Source organism: Oryctolagus cuniculus, chromosome 11 (assembly GCF_964237555.1).
Source record: "Oryctolagus cuniculus chromosome 11, mOryCun1.1, whole genome shotgun sequence".
NCBI lineage: Eukaryota > Metazoa > Chordata > Mammalia > Lagomorpha > Leporidae > Oryctolagus > Oryctolagus cuniculus.
In genome coordinates this window covers 58,260,823-58,275,159 of record NC_091442.1, presented here as the reverse complement: position 1 = coordinate 58,275,159, position 14,337 = coordinate 58,260,823, and the positions used below count along the sequence as shown (strand labels likewise).

The window sequence follows — 14,337 nt, the reverse complement described above, 5'->3', positions numbered from 1 at the left end:
TGCCCCGATCACTTTAAAATTTATCTGCTAGTATTACTTTAATCACTCAGCAATAGAAATGTCGAAAGGAAATAAATGAGCTTGAAACATCATTTTTATGTGGAATAAACTTGAATATTTTTTCTGCAGATTGGATGTGACCACTTGGAGAGCAGAAGCAAACACCTGTGTCTCTCACATATCTTCCTGAGAATCTCAGCACTGTGCCTATTTCCCTGACATTTGGATCTCTGATTCCAATCCTTAAATGGAAATGTCATCTTTGACAATGATGATTAAATTCTCTAAATCTCACTCCATGAGATGATCTTCAGAGACTTAACACAGAGAAGCACACTATGAGCCCCTTATTGAATCAATTTGAGTTGAAAATTCTAGTAACGTTTGTATTTCCAAACTCCATGTAGGTGACTTTCATTTCTCTTGATTGAAATATGTATTTCTCATAAACATCTAAACTGGCAGATCTCCTCCTCTAAACTCCCTTAGGTTGTTCCACACTTTATTGCCTTAAAAAGTAATTTTGTCTCTTGTTTAAACATAAATTTTTGCATTACAGTTTTAACAACTCAATAAACTATTAATAAAGGTGCAATTTTTACATCCTAGCACAGTGGTCTCATGGGAAATATTTCTTTCTTTAGAAGTATTGAAGTCATCTCATCCTCTTGAGACAAGTTCTGCAGTGTCAAAAGGGATTACAGTTCTTGAAGATCTACAGTGCAAGCCTCTGTATTGCTCATGTAGGCTAGAAATGTCAGAGTAACCATAACTGAAATTCTTTTTTTCTTTCTTTTCTAGTTAAAGATAAATATTTTTATGTTCAGCCAAGGAAACTATGCTTACAATGTAATATACATTGGAGAACATTGCCTGTCTTTTTTTTTTAAACAAAAAAAATCCAAGAAGAAACACAATTAGACTGTCATGAATAAGTCTTTGCTTAAACATACTAAGTGAACATTGCTGCTGCTAATGTACCTTTAGATGAGAAATCAAGAAAAAAAATATGGGTTGAAGCAGTATAAAAATAGATGATTGATATGCAACATTCAGAAATTGCTTCTCCAGGAGTTAACATCCAAATAAAATCAAGAAAAAAATTTACTGCTAAAGAAATTAAGGTTTGCATAAATGTGTATTTTTATCAGAGTAATTTTGTTGAATGGAGCTAGAACAAAAATATTATTCTCTTGTAAAACTATAGAAATAGTAAGGCAAGCAATTCGAACTATTGTTTTGTTTTGTTTTGCTTTGCTTTGCAAAATAAGCATTAAATTGGTTTCAGAAGTAATGTTGAAAATCAATTCTATATCATAAGAAACCTTTGAAACTTTCATTTTGTAGGTGTTCTTCACAGCATACTGTAGATGTTTTATTAAGTGAATACATACTTGCCTCATGATAATTATCATTGTTTATGTGCGGAGTATGCACAGTAGTCTGTGGGGATGTGCATTATATCTGACATCTGAAATAGGGCACAAAGTATGAACTTTTCCTGAATATGAGAAATCTTCTCTCATATTTGTTAAACACATTTACTGAGTTCCATAGCTTTCCATAAAGATTTCATGTAAAATTCCATTTTCATACCCTGTAGGAATGTTTTGCATACAAATTACCATAACAGCCACAAAAATGCTGCTGGGGTTATAGTTATGGTTGGAAACATAAGATTATTTTGCTATCATCTAACAAGAATTTAACTTTGGGAGTAAGAAACAGACCAATGATATCACATAATTTATAATTGTTGTGCTTTGCAATTCAAATTTAGGCTTGACAGGATCTGTGTATTTGTATAAATCCACTCCTGACTTTTTGTACTCTGCCTCACTATATAACTCAATTTTTTTGGATTGATTATTTTTCAGTTTTTTAGCCTTAATGTAGACTGTGCCTTGAATCTGAGAATAATTTTGGTAATGAGTATGAATTATATATAAATGACTGGGATAGAGACATTAATAGAATGATCAATTGAAAAGAATGGCAAAATAAGGAGAAAAAGTAAAAATAAAAATAAGTGAGGTTAAGACAAAAATATTAGTTATTTTGTAATCATCTATGAATATTCATACTTTTTTTAACACCAGAGCTGGAATATGCAAAATATAGTAAGGTTCAAACACAATTTAACATATGACCCAATATTCTTCATAAGGAAAGTGCTATTATTCTTTAGGAAAGAAGGATGTTGGATTTTGTAGGGGATAAACATGAGAGCCTTTGTATGATCTGAAAGAAGATATGACAATAAGAAAGAAATTAACAAAATTTTGAATTGTAATGTCTTAAATCTGAAAGAAAGTAGAGGGGTGATTGATGTGAATAAGAAGAAAAGAGGCTGCTCTGGAGAGAAACACGCGGAGCAGTGGTGCTAAGGACAACTACTAAGGGTGGCCACTCAACATTTTAGTTTTTAAATAGATTCTTTTGTGAAACCCTCCTTTGTCACTGCAAACCTTCAGTCGGAATCCCAGTACTTACATACTAGGTGAGTAACACAATCCTTATGTGTGAGGACATGCTTTATGTCTGCAGGGGACTATATCAGAGAAAAGAGCCCAACAGGGTGAAATAGATAGAGTTATGATTTGTCAAGCAAACACAATATTAGCAATATACTTTGAAAAAGCTAATATCTCTCAAAATAAAAGTAAAGATCAAAATACAGTCAAGACTCAGAACATAAAGAAAGAAGTAAATGCAAATCTTCAGGAAAACCAGGCAAGCAGAATGGACAGTGTTCGTGAGGATGTAAATCTTCACGAGGGTTCAGAAGTTTGATGAGGAAATTCAGCTCGCACTCCACACCTGGAGGTGCTCATGTCAACTTTTCATTGATTTTAAGACGGAACAGCAATGTCTATGAAAAAGAGTCATAACCATGAAGAAGGAGCTTTGTTTAGCAAGGAGGAATGAGTCACCAGGTGGTGTAAAATAATTCAATGTAAAGTAAATGTGTTGGAAAAATTTTGAAATATGATAGAGAGGAAAACATTTGCAACAGGATAGATGTTCTGCTTCTTTATTTTTACATTATAAGAGTTTATAAGAGTTTATCAATGAGATGTTATCATTTTTTTTTTAACTTTTATTTAATGAATATACGTTTCCAAAGTACGAATAATGGATTACTATGGCTTCCCCCCCATACCGTCCCTCCCACCCACAACCCTCCCCTTTCCCACTCCCTCTCCCCTTCCATTCACATCAAGATTCATTTTCGATTATCTTAATATACAGAAGATCAGCTTAGTATACATTAAGTAAGGATTTCAACAGTTTGCTCCCACACAGAAACATAAAGTGAAAAATAATAGATGATTTTTTTTAATGATGATGAAATCAGATCAGACCTATTGTCATGTTTAATCCCAGTGAGAGTCAAGTTGGGAGTTGATAGTTTCTATTCTTTTCTTTTTTTTTTTTTTTTTTTTTTTTTTTTACAGAGGATCAGTTTAGTATGCATTAAGTAAAGATTTCAACAGTTTGCACCCCCATAGAAACACAAAGTGAAATATATTATTTGAGTACTCGTTATAGCATTAAATCTCAATGCACAGCACATTAATGACAGAGATCCTACATGAGGAGTAAGTGCACAGTGACTCCTGTTGTTGACTTTACCAATTGACACTCCTGTCTATGGCATCAGTAATCTCCCTATGCTCCAGTCATGAGTTTCCAAGGCTATGGAAGCCCCTTGAGTTCTCCGACTCTTATCTTGTTTAGACAAGGTCATAGTCAAAGTGGAGGTTCTCTCCTCCCTTCAGAGAAAGGTACCTCCTTCTTTGAAGACCTGTTCTTTTCACTGAGATCTCACTCACAGAGATCTTTTGCCAGAGTGTCTTGGCTTTCCATGCCTGAAATACTCTCATGGACTTTTCAGCCAGATCTGAATGCCTTTAGGGCTGATTCTGAGGCCAGAGTGCTATTTAGGGCATCCACCATTCTATGAGTCTGCTGAGTATCTCACTTCCCATGTTGGATCACTCTCCCCTTTATTTATTCTATCGGTTAGTGTTAGCAGGTACTAGACTTGCTTATGTGCTCCCTTTGACTCTTAGTCCTTTCATTATGATCAATTGCGAACTGAAATTGATCACTTGGACTAGTGAGATGGCATTGGTACATGCCACCTTGATGGGATTAAATTGGAGTCCCCTGGTATGTTTCTAACTCTACCATTTGGGGCAAGTCAGCTTGAGCATGTCCCAAATTATATATCTCTTCCCTCTCTTATTCCTACTCTTATGTTTAACAGGGATCACATTTCAGTTAAATTTCAACACTTAAGAATAACTGTGTATTAATTACAGAATTAAATCAGTCATATTAAGTAGAACAGACAAAAAAACTACTAAGAGGGATAATGTATTAAGTTGTTCATTAACAGTCAGGGCTATGCTGATCAAGTCACCGTTTCCCATAGTGTCCCTTTCACTTCAACAAGTTTCCTTTTTGGTGTTCAGTCAGTTGTCACCGATCAGGGAGAACATATGGTATTTGTCCCTTTGGGACTGGCTTATTTCACTCAGCATGATGTGTTCCAGATTCCTCCATTTTGTTGCAAATGACTGGATTTCGTTGTTTCTTACTGCAGTATAGTATTCTAAAGAGTACATATCCCATAATTTCTTTATCCAGTCTACCGTTGATGGGCATTTAGGTTGGTTCCAGGTCTTAGCTATTGTGAATTGAGCTGCAATAAACATTAGGCTTCAGACCGCTTTTTTGTTTGCCAATTTAAATTCCTTTGGGTAAATTCCAAGGAGTGGGATGGCTGGGTCGAACGGTAGGGTTATCTTCAGGTTTCTGAGGAATCTCCAGACTGATTTCCATAGTGGCTTGACCAGTTTGCATTCCCACCAACAGTGGGTTAGTGTCCCTTTTTCCCCACATCCTCGCCAGCATCTGTTGTTGGTAGATTTCTGAATGTGAGCCATTCTAACCGGGGTGAGGTGGAACCTCATTGTGGTTTTGATTTGCATTTCTCTGATTGCTAATGACCTTGAACATTTTTTCATGTGCCTGTTGGCCATTTGGATTTCCTCTTTTGAAAAATGTCTATTGAGGTCCTTGGCCCATCTCTTAATTGGGTTGTTGGTTTTGTTTTTGTGGAGTTTCTTGATCTCTTTGTAGATTCTGGTTATTAACCCTTTATCTGTTGCATAGTTTGCAAATATTTTTTCCCATTCTGTCGGTTGTCTCTTCACTCTCCTGACTGTTTCTTTTGCAGTACAGAAACTTCTCAATTTGATGCAATCCCAATAGTTAATTTTGGCTTTGACTGCCTGTGCCTCCTGGGTCTTTTCCAGAAACTCTTTGCCTGTGCCAATATCTTGAAGGGTTTCTCCAATGTTCTCTAGTAACTTGATGGTGTCAGGTCGTAGATTTAGGTCTTTAATCCATGTTGAGTGGATTTTTGTGTAAGGTGTAAGGTAGGGGTCTTGCTTCATGATTCTGCACGTGGAAATCCAATTTTCCCAGCACCATTTATTGAATAGACTGTCCTTGCTCAAGGAATTAGTTTTAGATCCTTGATCAAATATAAGTTGGCTGTAGATGTTTGGGTTGATTTCTGGTATTTCAATTCTGTTCCATTGGTCTATCCTTCTGTTTCTGTACCAGTACCATGCTGTTTTGATTACAACTGCCCTGTAGTATGTCCTGAAATCTGGTATTGTGATGCCTCCGGCTTTGTTTTTGTTGTACAAGATTGCTTTAGCTATTCGAGGTCTCTTGTGCCTCCATATAAATTTCAGCACCAATTTTTCCAGATCTGAGAAGAAGGTCTTCGGTATCTTGATTGGTATTGCATTGAATCTATAAATTGCTTTTGGGAGAATGGACATTTTGATGATATTGATTCTTCCAATCCATGAGCATGGAAGATTTTTCCATTTCTTGGTATCCTCTTCTATTTCTTTCTTTAAGGTTTTGTAATTTTCATCGTAGAGATCTTTAACGTCCTTGGTTAAGTTTATTCCAAGGTATTTGATTGTTTTTGTAGCTATTGTGAATGGGATTGATCTTAGAATTTCTTCCTCAGCCATGGCATTGTCTGTGTATACAAAGGCTGTTGATTTTTGTGCATTGATTTTATACCCTGCTACTTTGCCAAACTCTTCTATGAGTTCCAATAGTCTCTTGGTAGAGTTCTTTGGGTCCCCTAAATAAAGAATCATGTCGTCTGCAAAGAGGGATAGTTTGAGTTCTTCCTTCCCAATTTGTATCCCTTTAATTTCTTTTTCTTGCCTAATAGCTCTGGCTAGAACCTCCAGAACTATATTGAATAGCAGTGGTGAGAGTGGACATCCCTGTCTGGTCCCAGATCTCAGTGGAAATGCTTCCAACTTTTCCCCATTCAATAGGATGTTGGCTGTGGGTTTTTCATAGATTGCTTTGATTGTATTGAGGAATGTTCCTTCCAAACCCAGTTTGCTTAGAGTTTTCATCATGAACGGGTGTTGTATTTTATCAAATGCTTTCTCGGCATCTATTGAGAGAATCATATGGTTTTTCTTCTGCAGTCTGTTAATGTGGTGTATCACATTGATTGTCTTGCGCACATTAAACCATCCCTGCATACCAGGGATAAATCCCACTTGGTCTGGGTGGATGATCTTTCTGATGTGTTGTTGCATTCTATTGGCGAGAATTTTATTGAGGATTTTTGCATCTATGTTCATCAGGGATATTGGTCTGTAATTCTCTTTCAGTGCTGCATCTTTTCCCGGCTTAGGAATTAAGGTGATGCTGGCTTCATAGAAAGAATTTGGGAGGATTCCCTCTTCTTCAATTGTTCTGAATAGTTTGAGAAGAATTGGAGTTAGTTCTTCTTTAAATGTCTGGTAGAATTCAGCAGTGAATCCATCTGGTCCTGGGCTTTTCTTTGTTGGGAGGGCCTTTATTACTGTTTCAATTTCTGTCTCAGTTATGGGTCTGTTTAGGTTTTCGATGTCTTCCTGGTTCAATTTAGGTAGGTTGCATGTGTCCAGGAATCTATCCATTTCTGATAGGTTTCCCTGTTTGCTGGCATACAAGTCCTTGTAGTAATTTCTGATGATTCTTTTTATTTCTGTGGTGTCTGTTGTTACATTTCCTTTTTCATCTCTGATTTTATTGATTTGGGTCTTTTCTCTTCTTTTTTTAGTTAGTTGGGCCAATGGGGTGTCAATTTTGTTTATTTTTTCAAAAAACCAGCTCCTCGTTTGGCTGATTTTTTGTAATGTTTTTCTTGATTCAATCCTGTTGATTTCTTCTCTGATTTTAATTATTTCTCTTCTCCTACTAGATTTGGGTCTGGTTTGCTGTAGGTTTTCTAGATCCTTGAGGTGAATAGAAAGCTCATCTATTTGGTGCCTTTCCAATTTCTTGATGTAGGCACCTATTGATATAAACTTTCCTCTTAACACTGCTTTTGCTGCGTCCCATAAGTTTTGGTATGTTGTGCTGTTATCCTCATTTACTTCCAGAAAGTTTTTGATTTCTCTTTTGATTTCTTCTATGACCCATTGTTCATTCAGGAGCATGTTGTTCAATCTCCATGTGTTTGCGTATGCTCTAGGGATTCCTGAGTTGTTCATTTCCAACTTCATTCCTTTATGGTCTGAGAAGCTGCATGGTATGATTCTAATTCTTTTGAATTTGCTGAGACTTGCTTTATGGCCTAGTATGTGGTCAATCCTAGAGAAGGTTCCATGTACTGCTGAGAAGAATGTATAATCTTTAGCTGTAGGATTGAAAGTTCTGTATATATCTGTTAGATCCATTTGGGCTATAGTGTCGTTTAAATCTACTGTATCCTTGTTGATCTTCTGTCCTGTTGATCTGTCTATTTCTGAGAGTGGAGTATTGAAGTCCCCCAGTACTATTGTATTGGGGTCTAAGTCTCCCTTTAAGTCCGTTAATAAATCTTTTAGATAAACCGGTGCCCTGTAGTTAGGTGCATATACATTGATAATTGTTATATCTTCCTGTTGAATTGATCCCTTAATCATTATGTAGTGTCCCTCTTTGTCTCTCTTAATGGTTTTTGTGGTAAAGTTTATGGTGTCTGATATTAAGATGGCTACGCCTGCTCTTTTTTCATTTCTGTTGGCATGGTATATCTTTTTCCAGCCTTTCACTTTCAGTCTGTATGGATCTTTGTTGGAAAGATGTGTTTCTTGTAAGCAGCAAATAGATGGGTTTTGTTTTTTAACCCAATCAGCCAAACGGTGTCTTTTAACTGGACAGTTCAGGTCATTCACGTTCAATGTGACTAATGATAAGTGGTAACTTTGCCCTGCCATTTGCCAAAGATAAGTTCTAATATATGCTTTGAATTCCCTGTGATCTTTAGCTGTGAGCTTTCCTTCCTTGGTTTCCTTCCTTTACCTTCTTTCATATTGATGACCGTGTTTCTTTGTTTCTGTGTGTAACACATCTTTAAGCATCTTTTGCAGGGCTGGACGAGTGGCAACAAATTCTTTCAATTTCTGTTTGTTATGAAAAGTCTTTATTTCACCTTCATTCACAAATGAGAGCTTGGCAGGATATAATATTCTGGGCTGGCAGTTGTTCTCTCTTAGTACCTGGGCTATATCTTGCCATTCCCTCCTAGCTTGTAGAGTTTCTGATGAGAAGTCAGCTGTGAGTCTGATTGGAGATCCTCTGAGAGTAATCTGACGTTTCTCTCTTGCACATTTTAGGATCTTTTCTTTATGTTTCACTGTGGAGAGTTTAATTACCACGTGCCGTGGTGAGGGTCTCTTTTGGTCGTGTTTATTAGGGGTTCTGTGAGCTTCCTGTACTAGGATGTCTCTGTCCTTCTCCAAACCTGGGAAATTTTTTGCTAATATCTCACTAAAAAGGCCTTCTAATCCTTTCTCCCTCTCCATGCCTTCAGGAACTCCTAGAACCCGAATGTTGGGTTTTTTAATAGTATCCTGAAGATTCCCGACAATATGTTTTAGATTCCTAATTTCCTCTTCTTTTCTTTGGTCTGACTGTATCCTTTCCTGTTCTCTGTCTTCTAAGTCCGAAATTCTCTCTTCTGCTTCTCCCATTCTGTTTGTAAGGCTCTCTATTGTGTTTTTCATTTGATCTATTGAATTCTTCACTTCAGTCACTATCCCAGTTTCCTGTTGTACTAGTTGTTTCGTTTCATTTTGATTCCTCCTTAATATTTCATTTTCACGAGAGAGATTTTCTATCTTGTCCATTAAGGATTTGTGTAGTTCAAGAATTTGTTTTTGAGAACTTCTTAATGTTCTTATCAATTTTTTGAGATCTGCTTCTTGCATTTCTTCTATGTCATCATCCTCATAATCTTGAATTGGGGTGTCTTTTTCATTTGAGGGCTTCATGGTGACTTCCTTGTTTTTATTACCTTGGTTTTTGCGTTTGTTATTTGTCATATTGGAGATATTTGGTTTCTTCACTGTGGTGCTTTTTCTTGTTATACTACGACTCTAGATTAAGTGGACTATCTGTTTTTGAGGGAGCCTTAGGGCTTGAGATGGGTGTGGCCTGAGAGCTCTGTTTGGTGTGCCTAAGGTGACACTCCCAGGTTAGGCGTGGTAAACCTCTCTCTCTCTCTCTCTCTCTCTCTCTCTCTCTCTCTTTTTTTTTTTTTGATTCAACAGGGAAGTTATTCTGCACAGCTGAACAAAGTTGGAGGTAGTTAGCAGGCGAATGATATACCCACAGGAGCCAGAGATCAGAAGCTCTTTCCCAAGGACCACACAGGGAATCTGTTCGGCCCTTAGAGTGGGCTCAAATTCTCCTTCAGTCTCCCACTGGGTTGCCAAAGTTACGGAATTGTAGCGTCTCTGGAGAGTGCTCACGTGAATTCCGTGAGTTCTCTCCCCCACCGTCTCTTTTTTCACAGTCTCAGTTCAGTAGCACCATAAATTTACTAAGTCCTAATCTCCTGTTAATTCGCCCCACCCAGAGTCAGGTTTTACTGCTAGGCTCAGGGCCGGTGCAGACCTGAGGTCGCTCTGCTTATGACGTATGTCCAAGATGGCGCCTGCTCTTTGTCTTGCTCGCCCTTGAGAGGTGAGCGGAGAGAGAGAAACCCGTGTCCATACCAGTCACCTTTTTTTTTTCCCCCTCTCTCTCTTCCAGTTAGCTTGGTGAAGTCCCCCCCGCCCCGGGGGTCGTTCCCTCTAGTCTCCTCTCTCCGCTTGCCTGCCGGTGTCTCGGGTTATTGAGGTTCGGCTCACCTCGCGTTCCAGCGCTGGTGTGTTGAGTCTGCCGCTGATGTCCCGAACTGTGGGCTCCCACGCTCTCCACGCAGGTCTGCTCCCCTTCCAGCGCCGATGTGTGGACTCGGAGCCCTGGACTTCCCAAGTCTCCCCGCTGTTGCACTCCCCTTCGAGCACTTGCGGGCAGACCCTGCAGCTTGCGCAGCTCAGTCCCGCTGCTCGGCTTCCGCGGCTCAGTCCCGCGGCTCGGTCCTGTGGTTCGGCTTTCGCGCGCGGTGGGCGACCTTGTTCTCCCAGTAGGTCCTCCGATTCACGCCCACTGGATCCAGAAGAGTTTTGTCTGCAATATTTTCCTGGTTCTTTTTTCTGAGGCTACCGTAACTCCCCTTTTATTAAACTAAATTTTCCCGGACTATCGGTGCGCGCCCTCACTATTCCGCCATCTTGGCTCCGCCCCGAGATGTTATCATTTTGCAATGGCTGGGCTTATGGAACTGGAGGAAAGAAAACAAACTCAAAGACTTGTGTTTATTTAGTTACTGAAATTTGAGCCAAGATTGTTGCAAGGAAATGTTTATCAGCTGCTGCTAATGAGTAGCAGAATATTCAGGGATGTTGGGTGTGGGGAGCAATTTGTGTGTGTGTGTGTGTGTGTGTGTTTGGAGAACCTCAAGTGAAATGGATGTGTTGTGCAGGCCTTCCCCCCCACCCCATTTATAATTGCTTCTTATTTTCTTTAAAAAATAGAAGCCAATGATGAGGAATCACACAACAGTGACAGCCTTTATTCTTCTTGGCCTAACAAATGATCCACAGTTACAGGTGGTCCTTTTTCTTCTCCTTTTATTCACCTACATGTTGAGTGTCACCGGGAACCTTCTCATCATCACCCTTAGCCTACTGGATTCACATCTCAAGACCCCTATGTATTTCTTCCTCCGAAATTTCTCATTTTTAGAAATCTCCTTCACAACCGTCTGTATCCCCAAATTTCTTGTTAGTATGGCAACAGGTGATAGGTCTATTTCTTACAACGATTGTGCGGCACAACTGTTTTTCACTATTCTCCTGGGAGCCACTGAGTTTTTCCTGCTGGCCGCCATGTCCTATGACCGCTATGTGGCCATCTGCAAGCCTCTGCACTACATGACCATCATGAGCCCCAGGGTGTGCAACTTGCTTGTCTTTGCTTCATGGTTAGCTGGTTTCCTGATCATTTTCCCACCCCTCGTGATGGGTCTGCAGCTTGACTTCTGTGCTGCCAACACCGTGGATCATTTCTTCTGTGATGTTTCCCCCATACTGCAGCTCTCTTGCACAAACACAGACACCATCGAACTGATGATGCTGCTGGCAGCCATCTTGACACTCCTGGTCACACTGGTGTTAGTGATTCTTTCCTACACGCACATCCTCGGGACTATTCTGAACATACCTTCTACTCAACAGAGGAAGAAAGCCTTTTCCACGTGTTCTTCCCACATGGTGGTTGTCTCCATTTCCTACGGAAGCTGCATCTTCATGTACGTGAAACCCTCTGCAAAGGAAAGGGTGTCGTTGAATAAAGGGATAGCCCTGCTCAGCACCTCTGTTGCACCCATGCTGAATCCTTTTATTTACACGCTGAGAAACAAACAGGTGAAAAATGCTGTAAAGCACATGGCCAAAAAGCTCCAAGTCTTCTCACCGAAATGAACCAAGTTAAGGACGTGACTACAGTCACAAGTAAAATAACACAAGGAGAGCAGCGTCTCTCTTCCATGTCTGTATTCAGAACAATGTTTCTTGACCTGTACTTTTCACTGTGGCTACCTAATCAACACAGCCTAACCCATACTCCCAATTTTCCCTCCTGCTGAGAGCTCATAGAAAAAAATAATGCTTATATTTGGTTAAAAATGCCTTTTTGTTTTGTAGCTCTATAAACTTCCCCTCAAAATTCTCTCAGGTGGAGAAAAAAATGGGACTTTAGTGATACTCTTAAATTTGTGTCATTTCTTTATGAAGTGTGGAATCCATTGCCTAGATTTCATCATCTAATGAGTTTATTCTTGGCAGACATAGAATCCAATTTTTCTTTCAGTAGATCCTAAGAGTAAATCACTTCAAAGGCATGTCTTTAATTATTTGATAGTTTTACAATTCTAGCCAGATTTAAAGACATAGTGTGTTTTTGGTAATGGGATAAAGCAACTCCAAAGAAATTTGTTCCTGCCAATGCGTTATCCAGATAGAAATTACAGCTGACATTTACTGGTTCCCGCTAAACTGCCAACTTTTGTGAAACGTGTTAGTTACTTCTTCAAAACTCCATGAGTCAGAAATTGCAATGCTCATTTTTGGGAGAAAAAAAATATAGAGCCTACAGGGCTTAAACCAAAAGCAAAACAAAGGCAGATACATAGATCACCTCACTTCTTTCAATAAACAGGCCCTTGATGTCCATTAACCTCTTGTACCTCAATAGAGATAGGAAGTGGAAATCTCTTCCTGACCCTATGTTATTAACTTTTCAAATTAGTGACAGCATATAGAACAGTAAGGTCGCATGGGATTTGGTAGACTGCCTTATTTTTCAAATTATGTAGCTTAAACATTAAAGTGAGGGAGCAAGTCCCTTGTTCTCTTGTATCTTCATTCACCATCAGTGAAGATATGCTATCTTGGTACTGGAGATATTCTAAATGTTGTCTTTAATCATTGTACCACAAACCACTGGTTTCTAGCCGGCTTCCCTACTTTCCTGCTGTCCTCCCACCGGTCCCCTGATTCACTGATTTGGACCTTGCCAGTGAGAAAGCTTTCTCAGGCTTGTTGAGTCCACCAGAAGAATATCTTGCAGTAAAACGGCATATGGATGCCTGTGCTAAAATCCTTTTTTTTTTAAAGATTCATTTATTTATTTGAACGTCAGAGTTACACAGAGAGAGGAGACTCAGAGAGAGAGAGAGAGAGAGAGAGAGAGAGAGAGAGGTCTTCCATTTGCTGGTTCACTCCCCAGATGGACACAACGACCAAAGCTGCGCCAATCCGAAGTCAGGAGTCAGGAGCTTCCTCTGGGTCTCCCACGCGGGTGCAGGGGCCAAGGACTTGGGCCATCTTCTACTGCTTTCCCAGGCCATAGCAGAGAGCTGGATTGGAAGTGGAGCAGCCGGGACTAGAACCAGTGCCCATATGGGATGCCAGCACTTCAGGCCAGGGCGTTAACCTGCTGTGCAACAGCATGGCCCCTAAAATCCTTTAAGTTACACTGTAGTTAACATTTTAACTTCATATACTGAGTAGATTTGGACAGAGAAGCCCCTTGAGTTATTAGTTAGGCACAGAGGGTTTAATGTATATGGATTAGCTTCCCATTACCAAGGAAGCTTATGCTTTGGATAATACCAGTTCAGCCAATTTAGGTTGGAGAAATATGCCAGACTAACTGTGTATGTGGTGTTTCACCTAAAGACATTCTTAAACCACGCCCACATTCCACTACTTTGCTCACCTTTACTTACAAAGATAAATGTTAGGCATCTAAAGGGATTTCTAATGGAGAGGCTTGCTCTACAAAATCTGTAGAAATGTGTTTTAGGACAGGCATTGTGTAGAAGCAGATAAAACATGGAAAACAGACCTCTACAGATCCACTCATTCAAAAAAAAAAAAGTGTATTATGCTCTTTCAAAGAACGTATTGTAGGTTAAGACCTTGATAGTGAAAGTAAAAAAAAGACTTTAGAGCTTTGAATATTTCTGTTTGATCTTAAGAACAGTGGAATTGTGATGAAATGCAACCGATTCCAGCTGGATGAGTTATGTAATATTTCTCATTGCTTGTCTAGCCCTTGTGTATTGTTCTAAAAACTAAACTTTAAATCTGTATGGTATTATCTGCTAGTTTCTTTCTTTAGTTTAAAAAGAAGAAAAAAAAAATCCCAGTCTGTACTCAAGAAGTGCTGAAAACTGATTTGTGGTGATTTTCAAGTGCATCTAATAACTTGTATCAGTTTTGTAAGAGAGAGAGAGAAAGAGAGGTGTAGAGAGAGAGGATGGCTGATTGTGTGGGAAGCAGAACACTTTAATCCTTTTTAATCCTTTTCCTTTTTAATAACAACAGATTTCTTAACAAATGAATTTTTTAATCA

The 14,337-nt window shown here is 39.1% G+C and overlaps 1 protein-coding gene across 1 annotated transcript; it reads left to right on the top strand.

Annotated features, from left to right (window-relative positions):
• Window positions 1-10,958: 10,958 nt before the first annotated feature.
• LOC138844217 (olfactory receptor 6C74-like) lies at window positions 10,959-11,900 on the top strand. Its single transcript, XM_070051458.1, has one exon. The coding sequence runs from the start codon at window positions 10,959-10,961 to the stop codon at window positions 11,898-11,900; it is 942 nt and encodes a 313-aa protein (XP_069907559.1).
• The last annotated feature ends 2,437 nt before the right edge of the window (window positions 11,901-14,337 follow it).

Excerpts from the sequence above, each read along its gene's own strand:
- LOC138844217 (XM_070051458.1), top strand. The coding sequence starts at position 10,959 with ATGATGAGGAATCACACAACAGTGACAGCCTTTATTCTTCTTGGCCTA.